The sequence below is a fragment of the Harpia harpyja genome, chromosome 2 (genome assembly GCF_026419915.1).
Source record: "Harpia harpyja isolate bHarHar1 chromosome 2, bHarHar1 primary haplotype, whole genome shotgun sequence".
NCBI lineage: Eukaryota > Metazoa > Chordata > Aves > Accipitriformes > Accipitridae > Harpia > Harpia harpyja.
The window spans coordinates 25,581,070-25,599,448 of NC_068941.1; the positions used below are offsets into that span (position 1 = coordinate 25,581,070).

The window sequence follows — 18,379 nt, forward strand, 5'->3', positions numbered from 1 at the left end:
ATGCACTTTTTTTGCCCCCCCAGAATAATTCCTTCTGAATCTGCAAACCGCCCCAGGAAGCCTTGCAATTGTACTAAGTCTCTATGTTTGAAACTGTAAGTACAGCTTGTTTTAGTTTTTTTTTTTTTAAGCCTTATTTTTGACATCACAAATTTATGCCAAGTATCAGAATATAATGTTTTTCAGTATGTCAGAAATGCTATGTCTAGATGCCAATTTAAGGTTGCTGTTGATATTGATGGAGATGTTGCAGTGCCTGTGTAATTTTGCAACTCCTGTGAGCTATATGGACCCTAACATTTTATAAATTTCTAACTTTGAAGCCTTGTTGCATGGTGGAGCCAATTCCACTCAGCAGCTGTAGTTGCGTTGTTGTTGCTATGAGTGAAATGACATCCCAGGGTATCATCACCGGGCATCTGCTATACTTTGGTGAAGCACACCAGTAATACCATGCTGTATCAAGTACTTCAGAAAAATTGGGCTGTGTATCTTTTCTTAAATGTCTGAATAGACAAGTGATTCTTCACTGATAGGTCTGAGTCTTGCTCATCCTCATGAGATACTTTGCTATTCCATTCAGTGTCTTTGTAAGAATTTGACATAAAAGCATTTTAAGTTGAGGAGATGCTAAGTTTCTTTAACTTGAGGCAAAGTCAGTTTACTGATTTGGGGGGCAATAACAGGAGATACTGAAATTAATCTGTGGTTCCCTGAATTCTAGACAATGAAGAGGAAATGGGTGGTGTGCTATTCAAAGGGAAAGTGGTGCAACAGTATCTGAACCCAAGTTAAGTTTGTTTAAACTTTCCAGCTTGGGTTTCTTTTCAGGTAATACATCCCACCTCTATGTGGGGAGGTGTGCTCTGTGCTTCCTAGCCTCAATATTGTCTGTTGCGCGGAAGACAGGGTAAACAGGAGATGTGTAGCTGTTTTCTCAGATGTTTTACAACATACATGACTGACTTCATGGTGCCAAATGTATGTTAGGTGCTTAGGGTTTTCCACTTATTTTAGTCTTTGGCACCTGAATGCTCTAGGAATTCTGGGAGAATAATGGCATTGCTGGTGATGCTTTGCACCTTCAGAATGCTGTTTGGAAACAAACTTTTCTTGTAAATTACTGTATTTACATCTTTAAGTGGCTAGGCATAGGTGCAGAGCAAATGGCTAATTCACTCTGGCAAAGGTGCCTTCTCGCTAGTAAAACCTTTTCCTGTCTGGAAGGGGAGCTGCTTTTTCCCAAATGAATGTTGAAGGTAGGCACATAGCCTATTCTACAAAGAAGAGAACTCAGAGAAGTTATTTGCTTACTGATGCTCTGGGTTGACGCTGGTGCTGTTTGTTTTGGAAACCAGGACCATTCTACTACTGAATTTTAAACAGGACAGAAAAGAGAGCTATTACAGGTTGTAAAAGCTTTTGATGTAGTTTGTCCCTGGGACCATTCAGGATGCTAAAAGTCACCAAAATGCAGTTCAACCAGATAAAGGGTTGTAGCAGACTCCAGGACAACCCTAATCCTGTTCTTGTAGTGTTACCCTAGGCAAGCCACAGGAAGTCAGTTTTGAAAAGGGTTTAGGTTCCTAAATATGAACATATGCTCCCAGCAGCATTTGAAAAGCAACTGAAGAGGATCAGCAGTTTCCATCAGCTATAGCTGGAGGTGGTACTGGAAGCATTGAAATGTGCCAGAGTTCGTCATGGCCCAAAGCCATGTTTGAGCTGGGGATGAATGTGGTGTATCAGATCTGTGGGCTGGTGAGATCTTGTTTTTGGTGGGAGGTAGCAGAGGAACATAAGGGGCATGGCAATGTGATTGGCTTTTCCTGTCAATGATTTGCTGCTTTTTATTCACATACTTGTCCCTTAAAAAAGTCTCTACAGCTTTATCCTTGTTCGGATCCTTTCCCTAGTTACCTGTGCTTCAAAGCCTATGAGGTGTACCACTTGTTATTTCTTTTCTATTCTTCCATCCCTGCTTTAGTGAACTCTGCCTCAGTTCACAGCTGCAAACAGTTTATGGGCAAAATTAACAAAAAAAGGCTCATTGCTGTGTTAGTCAGTTTGCCTGTTGATTACTCCAATCGCTTGCCCTTTGTTTTGGCCGTGTAAGAGCTCCTGAATGCTGACTTAACTGGCTGGGTCAGGAACTTGCTATGAGGTGGCTGCAGCAGGGTGGCCCTCAATATATGGGTCAGCCACCCAGGAGTTACCCTAGAAAAAAGTCTCATTAGCTTCTCTTGCTGCTATGGGGACCTGTGCTATGTGAACATCAGCTCAGATAGACACCCTTGAGCTATACCTGTGTCTTTAGACAATAACTAGACCTGCGCTAGAGGGTTTAGGCCTTGCAATGAGGCTGATACCACTTCTACATGTGGAGTTGAGCATAGGATGACCCTTACCCTTATTGGTGCATGTGCATATCACCAGACTAGGAACCTCTGCTACAGTCATCAGTACTAACGCCAATGTAATGGTGATGTTAACAAATGCCTTCTGCATCTTCTGTTTCAGGTATTGTGATTGTTTTGCAAATGGTGAATTCTGCAATAACTGCAACTGTACAAATTGTTATAACAACCTGGACCATGAAAATGATAGGCAGAAAGCAATAAAGGTGAGGGGCCTCTTCCCCTGCCCCTGGGATGAAAGCCATTTAGCTTGTGTCTTCTGAAGCTATGGTGTGGGGCAGAGTGGGTGTATAATGCCCTGATCTCTTCCCACGTGCAAGGCTTAAGTTCTTTTATTGCACCTCTAAATTCTGCTCCCTGCATGCAGTGACTGACCCTTTGGGTCTGCATTGACAGGCCTGCCTTGACAGAAACCCTGAAGCCTTCAAGCCCAAAATAGGGAAAGGAAAGGAAGGAGAATCAGATCGGAGACACAGCAAAGGGTGTAACTGTAAACGCTCGGGATGTCTCAAAAACTACTGCGAATGTTATGAGGTATGAAGCATTATCTCATCTTAAAGATACCAGCTTTTTCCCTTTAGTGCTGTGACTTCTCTGATTTGCTTTGTCTCTTTTTTGTATTGCTATAATGTTTTCTATTGCTATAATGTTATCTCTTCTTCCAGCAGTTTGCACGTAGAAAGCCATGTATGTGGCAAAATTGATCACTTCTGTTGTGTAAGTTTCATTTTAAACCATGTAGCAACTCTGAACTCAGGTTTGGATTTGTCCTTCACTGAAGAGCAGTATTTCCTAAAGAAATCTACTGCACCAAGTCCCTAGGAGGAGTTGAAGCAGCATCCCACAGATGCTGTGGGATAGAACATGTCTGTGGAAGACAAAAGCAAAAGTGGTGTCAGCTAACAGATCAGTCTGGATGTAGAGACAGTGGCCGAGTGACCTCTCTCATAACTCAACAGCCTATATTCCACTGGAAACAGTAGGTTGTTTAAGAAAGTGATGGGTGGGAAACCATTGATTTGCATTTGATTCAAGTATACATTCTGGGAAGGCATCTCAGTTTGAGGTGAGGATTTAGAGAGAAAACTACTATTTGTGCATTTCTTCTAGTGGCTAATTGGTAAGAGATTAAAACAAGATCTCCTTTTTGTTGTGGCTTGTCATAAAGGGAGTCAAGGTTGCAACAGGTTTCTCATGTTTTGTTTGTTTCTTTCAGGCAAAAATCATGTGTTCTTCCATATGCAAATGCATTGGCTGTAAAAATTTTGAAGAAAGCCCAGAGCGAAAGACATTGATGCATTTAGCAGATGCTGCAGAAGTTAGGGTCCAGCAGCAGACCGCTGCAAAGACCAAGTTATCCTCCCAGATCTCAGATCTGCTGACAAGGCCAACACCAGCACTCAGCAGTGGTGGCGGGAAGTAAGTTAATGCAGCACCTGGTTTCAGTTGCTTCTAATGTGGTTTTTTTCTGATGTGACAGGTATGTCCCTGTCATCTTTGAGTGTTATCTGTGTAAGCTGGAGAAGCAGGAGCGCTCAGGTGAATGGAGCTTTTTGTTCACGCAACTGTGCTTTCTGTTGAACCTAGGGTATGCCAAGCTTAGCTGTGTTCAAGCACGTAACTAAGTGTTGTCTTCTCATGGTTGCCCATGTGCTCACAGAAAGCATGAAGTACAAGCGTCCCGTTTACTGAGAGGATGTAATCTTTGAGCTGCCCTTATAGTAAAAGCTGGAGAATTGTTCTATGTACCTGGGCATTTCAAAGTCTATATCAAAATGTACATCAGTGGAGGCAGGCACCAAAGCACAATGGCCCACGAGTTCATTTGGTTGTAATTGTGGCTTATTCACTCCCTGTTGGTTGTCTAAAGGCTCTTGGAAGCAATGAGAGATGAAATCTCATCAGTCCTTGTACTAAAAAGTTGCCCAGCCCTAGAGTTGGGTGCATTGTGTGTTTTTGCTGAGAGTAAGTCAATCTTTCTTTGTTTCAGGCTGCCCTTTACGTTTGTAACCAAGGAGGTAGCTGATGCAACCTGTGAATGCCTTCTTGCCCAGGCAGAGCAAGCGGAGAAGATGGGCAAGTCAAAAGCTGCAGCAGAGCGCATGATCCTGGAGGAGTTTGGACGCTGTTTGATGAGAGTTATTAACTCTGCAGGGAAGTCCAAAAGTGACACTTGTGCCATGAACTGCTGACTCATGCACATGAGCCACAACGAAGTGGACTGAACAGAACACTTAAGGCACAGGGACACTTTGGTTCGGCATAGAGGATTTAATAATATTTGTTAATTTGGTGCTTGTTGTAAATTGACCTGTGTAAGATTGAAACAAGAAAATCTTTTATAACAAGATGTAGAGCCTTTTAAATCTTAGCTAAATCCTACTCTACTTAAGACAATGCCTAAAGGCCAATTCTTCTTCCCTATGTACAGCTTTCACCTTGGGTTTCTTAAAAATTAGATGTGTTCTCCCCTTTCCCCCAGAATAATTGCCTGAAGGGCATATATAAATTATTATAATATATATTATTTACAGTGTATGGAGTTGCATCACTTTGTGCATACAGGAAAACACAGGTGATGTCAACAGCAAGGTGATGCTTTGGGTGACAGGCCCCTAATAAGGAGGTATCAGTGTATCCAAGATAGTTCTGAAAGGAAGTGTGTAAAAATAAGCATCTAAGTGGAAGGTAGTACCTGCATTTAGGACCTGACACAGCATGTTCCTTTAGTGCATGGAGCACTGTGAAATACCCAGGCAATAATACAGAGGGGTTCCTTGCAGATCTAGCATTGGGCAAGTGGTGGAGAATCTCACTGGAGCAAGGCCCAAGGAGCTTAGAGGCAAATGGAATTAATGGGAATTTTTTGATAGGAATGTGGCTGAGCGCTCAGATGTTTCTTAAGCTGGAATTTGAAGGCTAAGACAGTGGCCTATTCTCAGAAGTGAGGAAGGGCAGCCATGCCACAATGCTGGACTGTCTGCCCAGTGTACAGTGTTACCTAAGTGTGCAGCAGATGGATGTTGTTGCTTAGGTGAAGCTTGGTTTTTCAGAGGTCTGCAGCAGCCTCATCCGTCACTGGAGGAAGGACTGTGCAGTCCGTTGTGTTTTCTAGGATTGAGCTGTAACCCTGGAAAATTGTTTAAGTCTGAGAAGCTGAGATCATGGGAGACAGTGGAACCACAGTTGTCTTAATGAGGACTCGAGACAATCTGCATCCGAATCGACTTGCAAACTCAGGTAGGGATCATGTTCAGCCTGGCTGTGGGTCTTCAGGATGCTGCTTCTCTGTATGTTGGCAATTTACTTGGCATAAGGTTTTTTTTAGTGTTGTTTAGAATGACTGAGAGAGCTGTGATCAGAGAGGATGCTAGCACAGAATCAGGATTGCTACCAAAACAGATGCGCCGATCCTTTTACACAAAGGGGGGCAGGGGGGAATCAGCTATAGCTGTGTATAGACTAGGGCAGGGGATTTTTTTTCAGTATTTGTTATAGGCAATCTCAGATCACATTTCTGATAGTGGAACACATTTGCAAAATTAACCGGGTAGGTTACTTACCTACCGTGAACATCAATAACAGTGTTTCATCACAGGCATTTTTATTACCTATCTCACTGCACCCTGAAGTAGCTAGATTTTTCCAAAAGGGATTTTGTATTCCTCACCTAAAGCTGTAAATACATGCAGCAGAGCTCTTCCTCCAGGTTTTCTAGCATGGCCAGGCTGGTGAAAGGTAGGGGCTAGGCAAACCAGCAGCAGAGCTAAGTGCCTACATGTGTGATGGCAGTATGATGGGAGGATGCTTCCACTCCTGTCTTCACCCCATGGTCCTGTGCACTGAGCAGAAGGCCCTTTCTCCTTGACCCTTCTCTGGTTTCTCCTTGAAATACCTCGGGGGCACAAAGGGCCTGGGAGGTGGCCAGCAGCAGTGGCAGGCCTGTTGAGTGGCCATTTCAGACAAGGTTTGACCTGCTAGTCACCATCTGAAGGGCTCTGTCTGCTATTAATATCTCCCTGAGCATAAATAGCAAGTATGTTTGTGCAAATCTCTGAAAAGGGAATCCACCTCTTGTGTAAGTAAATGCCATTTTTTTCATAATTAGGGCTTGGGTTTACTAAAAAATCAGTGCAGTAACTTTACATGTAGATAGTGCGGATATTCAGTTTACTTCTAGTGACCTAATACAGTATGTCCAGTAAGATTTGTATAAATGTAAATTAGTGTAAGTGAATAAAGTAATACCTACTTATGTTATTTTTCAAACAGATTGCAATATGCCTTCTTTTGTTTAGACTTCAATCCATGTTAATTTTGTATATATTCCATGTCTTACTCTAAATTGCACCTTTTGTGATGTGTATTTATATACAGTGTGCAAAAACACTTGTGAAATTTAGATTACAGTTGTAATTATGTATGATGGCATTGCTTGAGAATATTTTGCTTGTAAAAACTTTGAAGGTGCAATCAAATGCTCTTAGTTCTTCTATTTTGTTTTGAACAAGCTTTCTCAAATATTAAGCTTGGATTCTTCTCTCCACTTTCCCTGGTGTAGAATGTGTGAATTGGGTTTTGTACTTCCTTAGCCATTTGCATCAAACTGCTGGACAAGATTTACAGTCAAGTTCATCCAGTTACATGAAAATAATTGGGAATGGGGCAAGGGTTCATTTTCTAGTTCTGTTTACATCTGAAAGTAGAAAAATTAAATTTATATTTACTAGACCTATTCAAAAGATACACTTTTCTATATTGTACAAATAAAACAGTCAGATAAATCACAAAGAAAAATAAACATTTATACTATTCTGTAAATACGATTTTTTTTTTTTCACTCCTTTCCTTCAACACTGACAAATATACACAGAAGATTTTCACTGAAATATCAAAATAAATCTGTTAACACTAGGCCCACTTCTGATGCAAGTACTGGCCGGGATCTTCAGTATGAGATTTCAATCCTACCAGAGATAAACCCGTGGTTCCTGGCGTACTGTCATTCATGCATAGCAATTCATGCCACATTGTGGCACAGTTCATAAAGGGCCAAAATGTGTCAACCAAGCCAGCACCAGATAGTTGAGAAATTTCTCAATTTCTTTTAAACTATTTAATGAGAAAGCATAGTTTTTTCACATGCACTGGCTGGACAAGAGTTAGGCTCAGACTGAGCAGAAAAATGTGCAAGGCCATTCTGCAGCACCCTTGAAGACAGCAGGGTGCTACACAGAGCTTATTGAAGACCCTGGGCAAAACTTTGTTGAGAGCCTTAGGCTGATTGTTAGCAGGATGCAATGCACTGGTTTCTTGTGGCATTTGTGTCTGTTTATGTCTCTCTTGGGGAGGAGGTTTGTGAGCAGCTCTTGCAAAGCTGTATTAGTTGGTTGCATTAAGGAATACAAGTCAGTTAAGAGAGCTTGTGGTTTGTTTCTGCAAAGTAAAACCTGAGGGTGGGGGGTTGTGCATCCACTTTCTATGTTCAGCTTTTAGCAGCTTGGTAAAGGTACTATACGATCAACGCTCAGGGAGTCTTAGGAGTCTTGTTAGGACATTGAGCGAACAGAAGATGTTACTGGACCAAGCTTTTGCCCCCTAGCACACCAGCTGCCATGAGAGAAGGCTGTCCGTTATGTTAGGCTGCAGTAGAGGACTGAGAGGAGGAATGAGATGCTCAGACTGAGGGGTGTATTTGTATGCTAACAAGAGTCAGGGTGTTTCAGAGAGAGATGGTGAACATCTGAGCAAGGAGTTGCTGAGAAGAGAAAACAGTGTCCAAAAGACACAGTGGGAAAAGGAGTGGTGCAGAAAATCACTTGGTTGCAGTTGTGGAGTTATGAATGCTGGAAAATTCCACTGAAACCTGATAGTTCCTGTGGTGTGAGTACAGCCAGCAGTATCTGTTGTGGACAACAGCAGGTCTGTATTTTTGGAAAATAATGGCAATTGGTACAGGGTTCCTATAACAGTTGTCAAGCTTTCTTACTATACTTGATAGCTTTGTAAATTAGATAACTGCCACACTTTTTTCTAATAATGTGCTTTTGCTCAAATGCCATCCTACCAAGTCCTATACCTCAACATGCCTTGAAAACCTCTGTCATCAACATTTCAGTGAATTACAAAAGGAGGTGTGAACTGTGGTGGTCATGGGTACAGGCAGGTCAGCCACAGGAATGCACAGAGCCTGATGTCAGCTTATCTGTGCAGCAGTCTCCGGCTCAGTTCACCGATTGGCAGCAACTGCACAAAACCCATGAGAAATTCAGAGATGGGGAAGCCCTGTGTGCAGCATGCCTGCCATGTTCACAACTTCACCCCAGCAGCCAGGAGCTCATGTGCATCTTTGTGCAAGAGCTTTCTGTTCAGGAGGCAGTGCAGTATGAATCAAGCAAGACAAGGCTCCCTCAGATGTAAACAGGAAGTGGAAGCAGCCTTATATCCAGCCAAAAAAATTGCACAGTGAGGAAGTGCCTGTTCCCTATGGCTCAGCTCATATTGGAGCTGGAGGTTTAGGCAATGCAAATGTTACAACATTACATGAGTGCAACCAATCTACTACTGGGATTTCAGCAGCATTTTGCCAGTTGTCCTAAAAATCACATATATATGGGAGGGAAATAGTTACCTGCAGAGTCTCTTGTAGCTGGAATGGCTCCGTGAAAGTGATGGCTTCAACGTGGCTTTTTGCTTGGGTAACTGGACTGGGAAAAAAGTCTAGAGGTTTTGGTTTGCTACTCCCAGTAGAGAACACGTGAAGTTGTGCTGCTGATCTCAAAGCAGAGCTTGAGGAATTGAATGCAGCAGCTCTGCTCCCACCATAAGTGAGTAGGACTAAGGGGAAGAGGAAGAGCCCAAACTGACCAGGGACAGTTTTGTCAAGTCACTGGTAGGCAAAATGGCACCTTGAATATTATTCCTGCCCTAGGACATAGTGGATCGCCATTTTTCATCCCATCTCCAACATGCAGCTCAAAAGTAATTTAACGGCCAGAGTTTTGTGGGAAATAGTTGTCTTCCATCTCTATGGATGCAACTGCTGTTCTGCATGGCAAAGGGAAGCCATTTAGCAGCAGTTATGCCAAACTTCACTATTCCAGGTAAAGCACTGCCTACCAAGGCAGCTTCCTTGCCACGGAAGTTAACTGACTGAAGAATCCTGTCCTACTTGGTGGCATCAAATCTATGATTCAAGTAATCAATAGAAACAACATCTGAAAAGGAGACTGCCTCATGCCTTGGGTTGCAGGACACATGCCAGCTCTGGGAGGATGGGGCCATGTGGCATGGTTAAGTGTGTGACCTGATGGGGCCAAGTTAATGGGACCTGAAACGCTTGCCCTGCTGCAGCACACCCATATGGTGGTGCCCGGGGCTCCTGCCCAGAGAGGAGGGTGCCAGTGCCCCCGGGTGCTGCTGGGCACAACAAGCCTGGTCACAGCCTCAGTGCTGCCCTCTCACCTTCACGGACAACAGCCTTCTCTGCTTAGTATCCACTACCCTCCCTGTAAAACGTGGGCCTTTAGGGGTGCAGTTTGATACTGTAGTCCCCCCTCCAGGGGATCTAGACTTAAACAGCTTGTTTAGCTGTTTGATGAGACATGTAGGAGTGGAGATTAGAGCTTGTGTACAACTAGATGCTACTTTCTTTTCACGTCTTTATTTTCTTTTTTAAGTAAAAGCTCTGCAAGCTTTCTTGCCTCCAGCTTTTTTAAAGCAGATCTGCTTTGGTGAAATCAGATTGCCAGGACATGTGATCCCCCCAGTCACATGGAAGATGCATCAATTTTCTCCTGGCAAGAGCAATCACAGCACTAAACCACCCAGCACCTCCAGGGGACGCATTGCAGTGTCCCCTACCACTTTCCCAGGCATCTTGTGCAACCATTCCTCATCCTGACCTGCCACGCGATTCTCATGAAATATGTGGCTGCTTTGCAGGATTGTTAGATGAAACACAGGATCAGATGAACTTTCTTGCTTTGCTTAGCCAAACTGATCAGATGGCTTGCAGTGGCCCAACACATCACTGCTTATCAACGCCAGTTTTGCCAGCCAAATCTTGGGAAGACACCACATTTCCTCACATGTATTGCTTAGATATGGCCATCACTGAGCCTCAGTAGGGGTTGGCCATCCTTGGAACAGCAGTGAGTACTCATGACCCTGTGTGGGTTAGGCTTGACTGACAGTTACCCAATGGCAATGGAGACAAATGTTTTCCCTTCAGTCTCTTCAATCTGTGCCTTCCACAATGGTATTTCAAGTTCAGGTGTTTGGCATGGTTTGTTCTGATGTTTAAGTAGCATCGTGTTATTTCCTTTACTAAGATTGTGTAGTGATTGTTGACACCCAACTCCCCATCAAGTAAATGGTTCGTGAGGGTGGGGAAGAGGGGACTTTCTCCCAGAAGCTCCTGGAAGACTTTCTGTTCTAGAGACAAATGCCATAGCTTGGTGTTTTTGTTGTCGTCTCCTACTTTGCCATACTGGTTTAGGACTTGTTCCGAAATGCTTGTTATGTGGTACACGCTTGCCGAGGGCAGACTCACTCCACCTAACTTTTTTACATAGAGCACTGACCCGCATCTTAGCCTGCTCTCATCTGACTCAAAGAGGGAAGCAAGACAAGTCTCGCATTGCAAGTCAAAGGCTAATTGCTCAGCAATGAAGCCCGCAGTGCAGGTGATGCTCTGTGCATGCAGCGATAGGTCTGTCAGCGCGTTACTCAGTGCAGAGCCATGCAAAAGAAGGCCTGCACAATAGGGGTACTCTGTTGCCAGTGTCCTCCCACGAGCTGGGTTATATTGAGCACAAACGCTGCCAAGGGTCAGATCTCTCCTACGAGACAGGGATATGTCCAAGGAGCTCGTATTGCCTGAGCCACCGCTGTGTGGTGAGCCTGGCACCAGGCTGCAGCTAGCTAGCAGTTTGTGATAAGCAGCCTGGAACACACTGCAGGTGGGGCTACCATTGCTGCCGCAGGCTTGCTGGAGGGCCCTCAGAAAGAGCTCCAGTGGGTCAAGGCTGAAGGCGTAGGTCAGGAGATGGTGGGAAGGAGTGCCTTCTGGACACACATAGTTGGTGTAAAGCCACTTGAGGCTTTCGGCATTGAGCAAGAAACTCAAAAATCCTAGTTTGCGTTTGCTCTTAATAACGTATCTCCCCATAGAGTCTGTTAAGGTGACGAAGAAGCTCTTGGCCTCATTAAAGAGGTGGGTTATTTTGGTGTAATTTCCAGCTAGCAAAGGCTCCTTAAGTCCCCTTCTGTAGGGACCTCTGCCATGAAATACGTCACACAGATGGCTCATCAAACGCACAAACTTGACGGTACCACTGCAGTTCTGGAATGAGGCCAGGCCCAGCTTCTGGAGGTGTTCCAGCGCGTCAGCAACACCCTCGCTGAACAACAGGGTAGCAAGGTTGATCTTTAGGTGGTAACTCTCCTTACTCCTAGGTCCACCTGACTTGCGACTGCATGGCTCTAATACCCTCTGCTCCCGCAAAGCTGCCAGCTCCACCACATGCTGCCACTGCACAGTGTCACTGAGCCGCTCCATCTTCTGGAAGCACTGCAGAGCATTCCTTATCAGCTGGAGCACATGGCAAATGTCAAAGAAGTATGTGATACTGTGAGCAGAGCCAGGCGGATGCTGGAAAGTGCACTGAATGCTTTCAGGATCTATCCTGATCCCCAGAGCTCTGGCAGTCTCAGCACCATGAGCAGTGGCGCCTGATGTCACAGCCAGCACCGTGATGCCAATGTTGTTCAGCTTATTGATAGTCTGACGAAGCAGCTGAGCAATTAAGTGGCCGGTTGTGCTGTTCACAAAGAAGTAGCCAAGTGGAGCTGTCCAGGGACTTGAGATGCCAACTGCCATGAGGATTATTGCTTCTGAGGCTAGCGGAGCTTCATCAGCATCGAGGATGCCTGCTCCCAAGTCAACAAAGCCTGTCAAGCGCTGGGTCTGTGGGTCCCACTCCTGCTGCTTCTGCAGGGACATGTCTCGCACCATCAGGGCACAGCAGCAGTAGGCCTGTTCCCCTCTCTCCACCTTTTCCTGAAGGCGGAGAAAAATGTCGTTGCTGAAGCCTGCAGCAGCCTCATTATTAGACAGCCAACTGGAAAAAAAGGGAGGATGCTATTAGATGTGATTCTGAGAAAACTGAAGCAACAGGCAGAACCTTTGACCACTTAGGACATGGTCACCCATGTCTGGAGCTGTAGAGCAGGCTAAGACAGAGTATAAAGCAAGCAGCCCTGCTTTTCTTAATGCATAGTCTGAGTTTCTTTTCTCACCCCCTCACGTTGGAGAAGTTCGTGAAGGACTGTCTCCCATGGGAGGGACCCCACGGTGGAGCAGGGGACGAGCGAGGAGTCCTCCCCCTGAGGAGGAAGGAGCGGCAGAGACAAGGTGTGGGGAGCTGACCCCAACCCCCACCCCCTGTTCCCCTGCGCCGCCGCGGGGAGGAGGGAGAGAGAACCGGGAGTGGGGTTGAGCCAGGAAGGAGGGAGGGGTGGGGGAAGGTGTTCTAAGGTTTGGTTTTACTTCTCATTATCCTTGTTTCAATTTGATTGGTGGTAAATTAAATTTATTTTCTTTTTTTTCCCAAGTCTGTTTTTTGCCCATGACCATAATTGGTGAGTGATCCCTCCCTGTTCTTGTCTTGAGGTACGAGTGTTTCTTTGTATTTCCTCCTCCCCATCCCACTGGGGAGGGGGGAGGAGCAAGCAAGCAGCTTCATGGTGCTTTGTTGCCGGCTGGGCTTAAACCATGACAATAGTCCTATTGGTTTTGATTTCCTCTGCTGATGCTTGTTCCTGCCCATGTCTCCTCACTTGTTTTTTGCTGTTGGTGGAATACTGCAGGTGCTCCCTTAACACTGCTGCTTCTTAGATGACCTTACTTGTATTTGCCCTTCTTTCCACTATTTAGTTCACCCATCCCCTCTCGCAAGCCTACACTCCACATCACAGGGCAAGACCATGTGCCAAAGCACCTCTGCTTTTTGTATTCCTCCTTCCTCCCCAGTGAAATGTAGCTTTTTTCACACCCGTACTCGTCTGGGAATACTTAGCAAACTCCACACTTACTCTAGAATTGTTACTGTGAGGAATGTGTTATTCTCATGCTGTCACCCACATGCATGAACACATACCAGCTCTCTGAGATGAGGGGTATCAATATTTCTTGACATTTGCTTCCCACTCTGCTTCTGTTACTACAGCAAAGCAGGGAAAAACTACTAGCTGAATGGTTTCAGGACAGATCTGTTACACTGTTTCTACATGAGTACCTGGAAATACATTGAGAATGCATGAATGAATAAAAACTTGCTTTGTCAGGCTGTAAGGATGAGGGAGGGGAAAAATCTTCCGTAGATAATCATAGGCCTTAATATGGTAGAGGTGGAGAATACAAGCAAATTGCCTCATTTCTGGTGAGTATTCTGCCATCTGCCTCCAGCTGTGCAACTCACAAGGCAAATCTGCTTAAAAAAAAAAGAGATCAGCTTTAGTGAAGCAAATAAATAGCTGATAACATAACAGGAATGCATAGTACAAACACATTGCAGAATACAAGGCAACAGGGCAGCCTCTGGAACCACTCAGTCCTGAAGTCCGGTGTGAAGTGTACAGCTCAGCAATACTATCACCATGTCTCCTCTTCCTAGAGACAGGCAGTGGCCAGGGAGTGTATGCCCTACCATGCTGCCCGAGGCTGAGTCCCCAACACATCTTTCCCCTCTTTTATCTAACATCGTTCCACAGTTTTGAGTAAAGACTGTGTCTCACATGTGGGTGCTGCTTAAAAATTGGCCTAACAGGAGAAAAGCCATTAACTTACGGTTGACTCCGCAATTTGAAATGGCTTCTTCGGGTTATATTATTAACGTTAACAGAGCTCGCCTCTGGACAGCACAAAAGGCAAGGTTTTCTGAGTTAAATATGCTCTATTCTTGAGTCATCTGTCAGCTGAACAGTGGCACGGTTTGATTTCACAGCTTTGGTTACAGGTCTGACCTGAGCACTGTAGCCAGCCTCAAGTAATTGAGTTTTTCAGGAAGACTTTAATTCTTTGCAGAATTGGTTGTTGCATTCCAGACCTACAAATTGCAAAGCCTTGGTAGGCTACCTACAAATTCCAATGCCTTATAGCATTGGACCTAGGAGTCTAACAATCGGGGATTACTGACACCATCAAGTCAGATACAGGAAACCGGGGAAAGGGAGCACAGACCCTGAAGTACTCTGCCTTAGCAAACACCCCCGGCAGTACCTGAAAACTGGGCCTGCAGCAAACTCACGCTTTCCTCAGAAAGCTGCTGCTTCTCCGCCAGCTCCTGGAGGATGTTCGCCACCGTTCTGGGCCGGTGCGCGCGGGAGCATCTCCCGGCCGCAGGAAGCGGCGGCGGCGGCGGCTCCAGCGGCGGCCGCGCCTCCCCGCCCGCTGCCTGCTGCCCCTTCAGGCTGTAGTTGTGGTCCCCGGCGGTGACTCCGGCGAGGGGGCTGGGGAGAGGCTGCTTCAGGGCTCGGACGGGGGGCCCGCTCCTCCGGCCGGCGCCCAGCGGCTCCTAGCGGGGAAGGGAGAGGAGAGGTCACCGCACACCGACGCGGCCCGGCTCGGGGCGGGGAGAGGGGAGCGCGGCCGCCACCCGCACGCACCGGGTGGGGGAAGCGGGAGGGCACGGCCCCCCGCCGCAGCTTCCGCCGCAGCCCGTAGCGCTCGAAGTCGGCCTCGGCGAAGTGCCGCGAGCAGAGGATGGCCCCGGGGCCGGGCCGCCAGGCCTGGCGGCTCCGCGGGTCCACGCGGTTCACGGCGCGGATCCACTCGCGGCGCTGCGCGGCGTCCACCGGGAACCTGGGGCAGACGGAGAGAGAGCGGGAGGCGAGGGAGGGAGGGCGGGCGGGGGCTGCCCCCCTCCCGCCCGGGCGGGGCCCGGAACGCCGGCGCGGGGGACGGCCGCACTCACTGGTGGAAGGAGATGCCGCGCTCCCGGCTCCGCCCGTTGTCGCGGGCGGTACAGCCCAGCGCCGAGCAGCTCCGCGTCATGGCTGCCCCGTCGCCACGGCCGCGGCCCGCCGCCACGCCCCACCCCGGCACGGCACGCGCCCGCCCATTGGCTGCCACCGCCCGCCCTCCCAGCGTGCTCCGTCCCATTGGCTCGCGAGCCACGACCCCTGAGCCTTCCCGTCGGAGGCTGCTTCTCCATTGGGCGCGGCGGCCGTTGCTGGTCTTCTTGCGGCAGTGCTGCAGTTCCGCCTCGGTTCGACGTAAGCAGAGAAGCCGACGGTGGAAATGGGAAGAGAAGCAAGCCAACCGGTAACGGTAGGGGAGGAAGAAGCAGCCAATGGCAAACGGTGATCCTCGCAGCCAATGGGTGCAGCGCTCCCAGTCCCGATATATAGCGGGGCCGGGAGAAAGGGCGTCCTTTCCCACCGCGCGGTGGCTGGGGGTGGGAGCAGGGCCGCGGCGCGCGGCTGAGAGATGCCGGGCAGCGGGGCCGCTGTCCGCGGGCGCTCAGCCTCGCAGAGGCGGAAGCCGCAGCCGCGCCATGGGGCCGGGGCAGCGCCCGCCCCGGGCACAGCATCTGCCCGCTGAGCGGCCGTGGAATCCGGCGGCGGGAGGCGGCAGCGGAGCTGTGCTCCGGCAGCCGTGAGAGGTGGGTCAGGGGCCGCGTCCGGAAGCACCCTTCGCCACGAGCCGCGTCCCCCCGGGCTGTGAAAGCCGGTGGGTCGCCGGGTGCGGCGGCTGGGTCGCTAACTCACGTGTGATGGCGTTCTCCCCCCCGCCTCCCCCCCGCTCGTGGGCCTGGCCCCTGTCCGATGATGAGCCTTACTGCTGTTCACATCATGACAACGCCGTGATTACTGCTGTCGAGCTGAGGAGGACAGGCAGCACCGGAGCCCTCGTGTTGGAGGCGCTTTCCCCCGGCTCCTCTAAACCCCAGCGGGGCGGCCGCCCCTAATGCCTGTCTCCCTCTTCCCCAGGGCCGATCGCTGCTCCTGCCCCGAGAAACCCGGGGAGACCCCCGAAGAAGGAGGCGGCTGCACCCACCCGCTCGCTTCCCGCTCGCTTCCCGCGTAGGGAAAGGTGGAGCCCAGCTCTCCGCCGCCCGGAAGGCGCGGGGCGCGCCCGGAAACCGGCGGCGGGCGAGAGGCGGTACCGCGGCTGCCACGTTGGAGCGGGCCGGGGACGGGTGAGCGCCGAGGACGCGGAGGTGAGGGGTGGGGGAAACCTTCGATTTCCACCTTTTTTCCTTCAGTTCCTGTCGGAAACGGGGCGTCGGTGCCGGTCGACGAGGCGGCCAGCGGGCGCCGGCGCGCGGCCAACCGTTCCCAACGGACCGGTGCCGGTTGGTCGCGCGCCGGCGCCCGCTGGCCGCGCACGGTGTCTGTGAGGCGGGGGGAGCCCCAGGGTGTTGAAATAAGACCCAGAAATGAGGCGGTGGAGGCTTTTAAGCCGTTTTTCGTCTTCTGATCTGGCTGGTTGCTGAGGGCGTTTGGTGGCAAGGGTCTAAGTGGAGGTTTTCTCGAGGGTGGGTTTGTTTCGTGGGTTAAGGCTGAAAGCTGCTGTAGGGTGCCCGATGTGTGCCTTGATACTGCTTAGAAGAGGGTTTTTCTGAGCAGTTGAAGCCTTTGCCCACGTTTTCCTGTGTTATGCTCTACTCGGCAACCATCAGTTTCCTCTACGTGTCGATGTTATTCTGCTGCCAGCGGAGCATTATTCCTTCTCCGGTGTGCTCTCGAGAGGATGGCTTAGGTGTGTGTTTCTCTGTGGGATATCTTTAGGAAAACGATCACCCTGGCTGCTTCTGCCAAGTCCTAATGCAGCTGCTGAATCCGTGGCAGTGCAGTCTCCCCATGCTCCATTTAAGCATTACCTTTCTTCTTGTTATTTTTCAGTGAAATGAAGCTGAAGGAAATTGATCGTACTGCCATGCAGGCATGGAGCCCTGCCCAGCAGCACCCCATTTACCTAGCCACAGGTGAGTTTCTGGGAAGCGTGCGCAAGCAGGCTTCAGGCTATGTGTGGTGGCTGCCATGAAGTGGTCGTAATTGAAAGTTGTAGGAGTTATTTTGTATTCTGAAGGCTGGAGCAAGGTATATGGCGTGGTGCCTTTAGCGGAGTTCTCCAGTTCTGCCATGCATGAAAACATGCTTTGCATTCTGCAAGTGACAGTAGGCATCCTCTTCTTTCTGCCAGGGTAAGGTGACAGCAATCCTAACTCCTAGTTCACTGTCCCTTGCTGCTCGTTTGTAACTTTGATTGGGTTTTTGTGCATCATCAGGTAGAAAGAGGCACTTGCCCAAAGCTTTTCCTGAAACTCCCAACAGGGTAACCATGGGGAGGAGAGTTACGTATAACTACATATAAATCACAGAAACGGAAACCTGACCCCATCTTAGGGTCCTTTTTGCAAGGATGATGTTTTTATGCCCCTCCTTGTGATTCTTTTGCAGTTGCTCTTTTGTGTATCGTGGCTTTCCCGCTGTCAAGTGTGCTTCTTTGCAGGTACATCAGCTCAGCAGCTGGATGCCACCTTCAGTACAAGTGCTTCTCTAGAAATATTTGAGTTGGACTTATCAGACCCTTCGCTGGACATGAAGTCCTGCGCCACCTTCTCCTCCACTCACAGGTAAGCAGTGGGGTTGTAAAGGAAAAGTAATGGCTGTGGAACTGTTATACATGGTGCATGTAGAAACACCATTTCATGAAGCTTATCTGCAGTTAAGGAGAGGAGCAGAAGTTCAGCGCTGAAGGATGAAGGCACGTGAGTGCCATTGATGTTGTGGGACAGCAAGGTGTCATTGTGAAGGCAGTAAGCTTGGACTGAGGAGTTGCAGGCAGCTCATGCTCTGACATAAACCTAAAAAATCTGACACTGTCTGGTAGGTTTGAGTATGTATGCAGACCATTTATCTTGGGGAGCCTCTGGGATTCGCCAGAGAACAGA

At 48.4% G+C, this 18,379-nt stretch overlaps 3 protein-coding genes across 19 annotated transcripts in view; 2 read left to right on the forward strand and 1 right to left on the reverse strand.

Moving 5' to 3' along the window:
- Positions 1-7,243, forward strand: part of LIN54 (lin-54 DREAM MuvB core complex component) — a 43,563-nt gene extending 36,320 nt beyond the window's left edge. For 4 of the 5 annotated variants that reach the window (XM_052773422.1, XM_052773429.1, XM_052773438.1 and 1 more), the window contains 5 exons: positions 24-95; positions 2,521-2,623; positions 2,814-2,951; positions 3,634-3,836; positions 4,408-7,243. In XM_052773422.1, coding sequence (XP_052629382.1) covers positions 24-95; positions 2,521-2,623; positions 2,814-2,951; positions 3,634-3,836; positions 4,408-4,609 — 718 coding nt within the window. In that variant the 3' untranslated portion in view covers positions 4,610-7,243. Of the gene's footprint in view, positions 1-23; positions 96-2,520; positions 2,624-2,813; positions 2,952-3,633; positions 3,921-4,015; positions 4,379-4,407 lie in introns of those variants that run through there. The other variant, XR_008232898.1, reaches the window with a different exon arrangement.
- Positions 7,244-10,058: 2,815 nt separating this feature from the next.
- Positions 10,059-15,542, reverse strand: THAP9 (THAP domain containing 9). 2 transcript variants are annotated; one of them, XM_052773401.1, is made up of 5 exons: positions 15,395-15,542; positions 15,087-15,282; positions 14,701-14,995; positions 13,759-13,912; positions 10,059-12,541 (listed from the first exon to the last, which is right to left on the reverse strand). In XM_052773401.1, the coding sequence occupies exons 1-5, from the start codon at positions 15,472-15,474 to the stop codon at positions 10,579-10,581; spliced, it is 2,688 nt and encodes an 895-aa protein (XP_052629361.1). In that variant the 5' UTR covers positions 15,475-15,542; the 3' UTR covers positions 10,059-10,578. The 2 variants fall into 2 exon arrangements, with proteins under 2 accessions (XP_052629361.1, XP_052629370.1); XM_052773410.1 differs by having other exon boundaries at positions 13,759-13,909; positions 15,395-15,541.
- A 312-nt stretch (positions 15,543-15,854) lies between these two features.
- SEC31A (SEC31 homolog A, COPII coat complex component) overlaps positions 15,855-18,379 on the forward strand; it is a 46,013-nt gene continuing 43,488 nt past the window's right edge. For 7 of the 12 annotated variants that reach the window (XM_052773288.1, XM_052773302.1, XM_052773363.1 and 4 more), the window contains exons 1-4: positions 15,858-16,084; positions 16,413-16,642; positions 17,328-17,410; positions 17,938-18,061. In XM_052773288.1, the coding sequence (XP_052629248.1) occupies positions 17,332-17,410; positions 17,938-18,061 (203 nt within the window). In that variant the 5' untranslated portion in view covers positions 15,858-16,084; positions 16,413-16,642; positions 17,328-17,331. Of the gene's footprint in view, positions 16,085-16,412; positions 16,643-17,327; positions 17,411-17,937; positions 18,062-18,379 lie in introns of all 12 variants that reach the window. The other 5 variants (XM_052773383.1, XM_052773390.1, XM_052773323.1 and 2 more) reach the window with 3 other exon arrangements.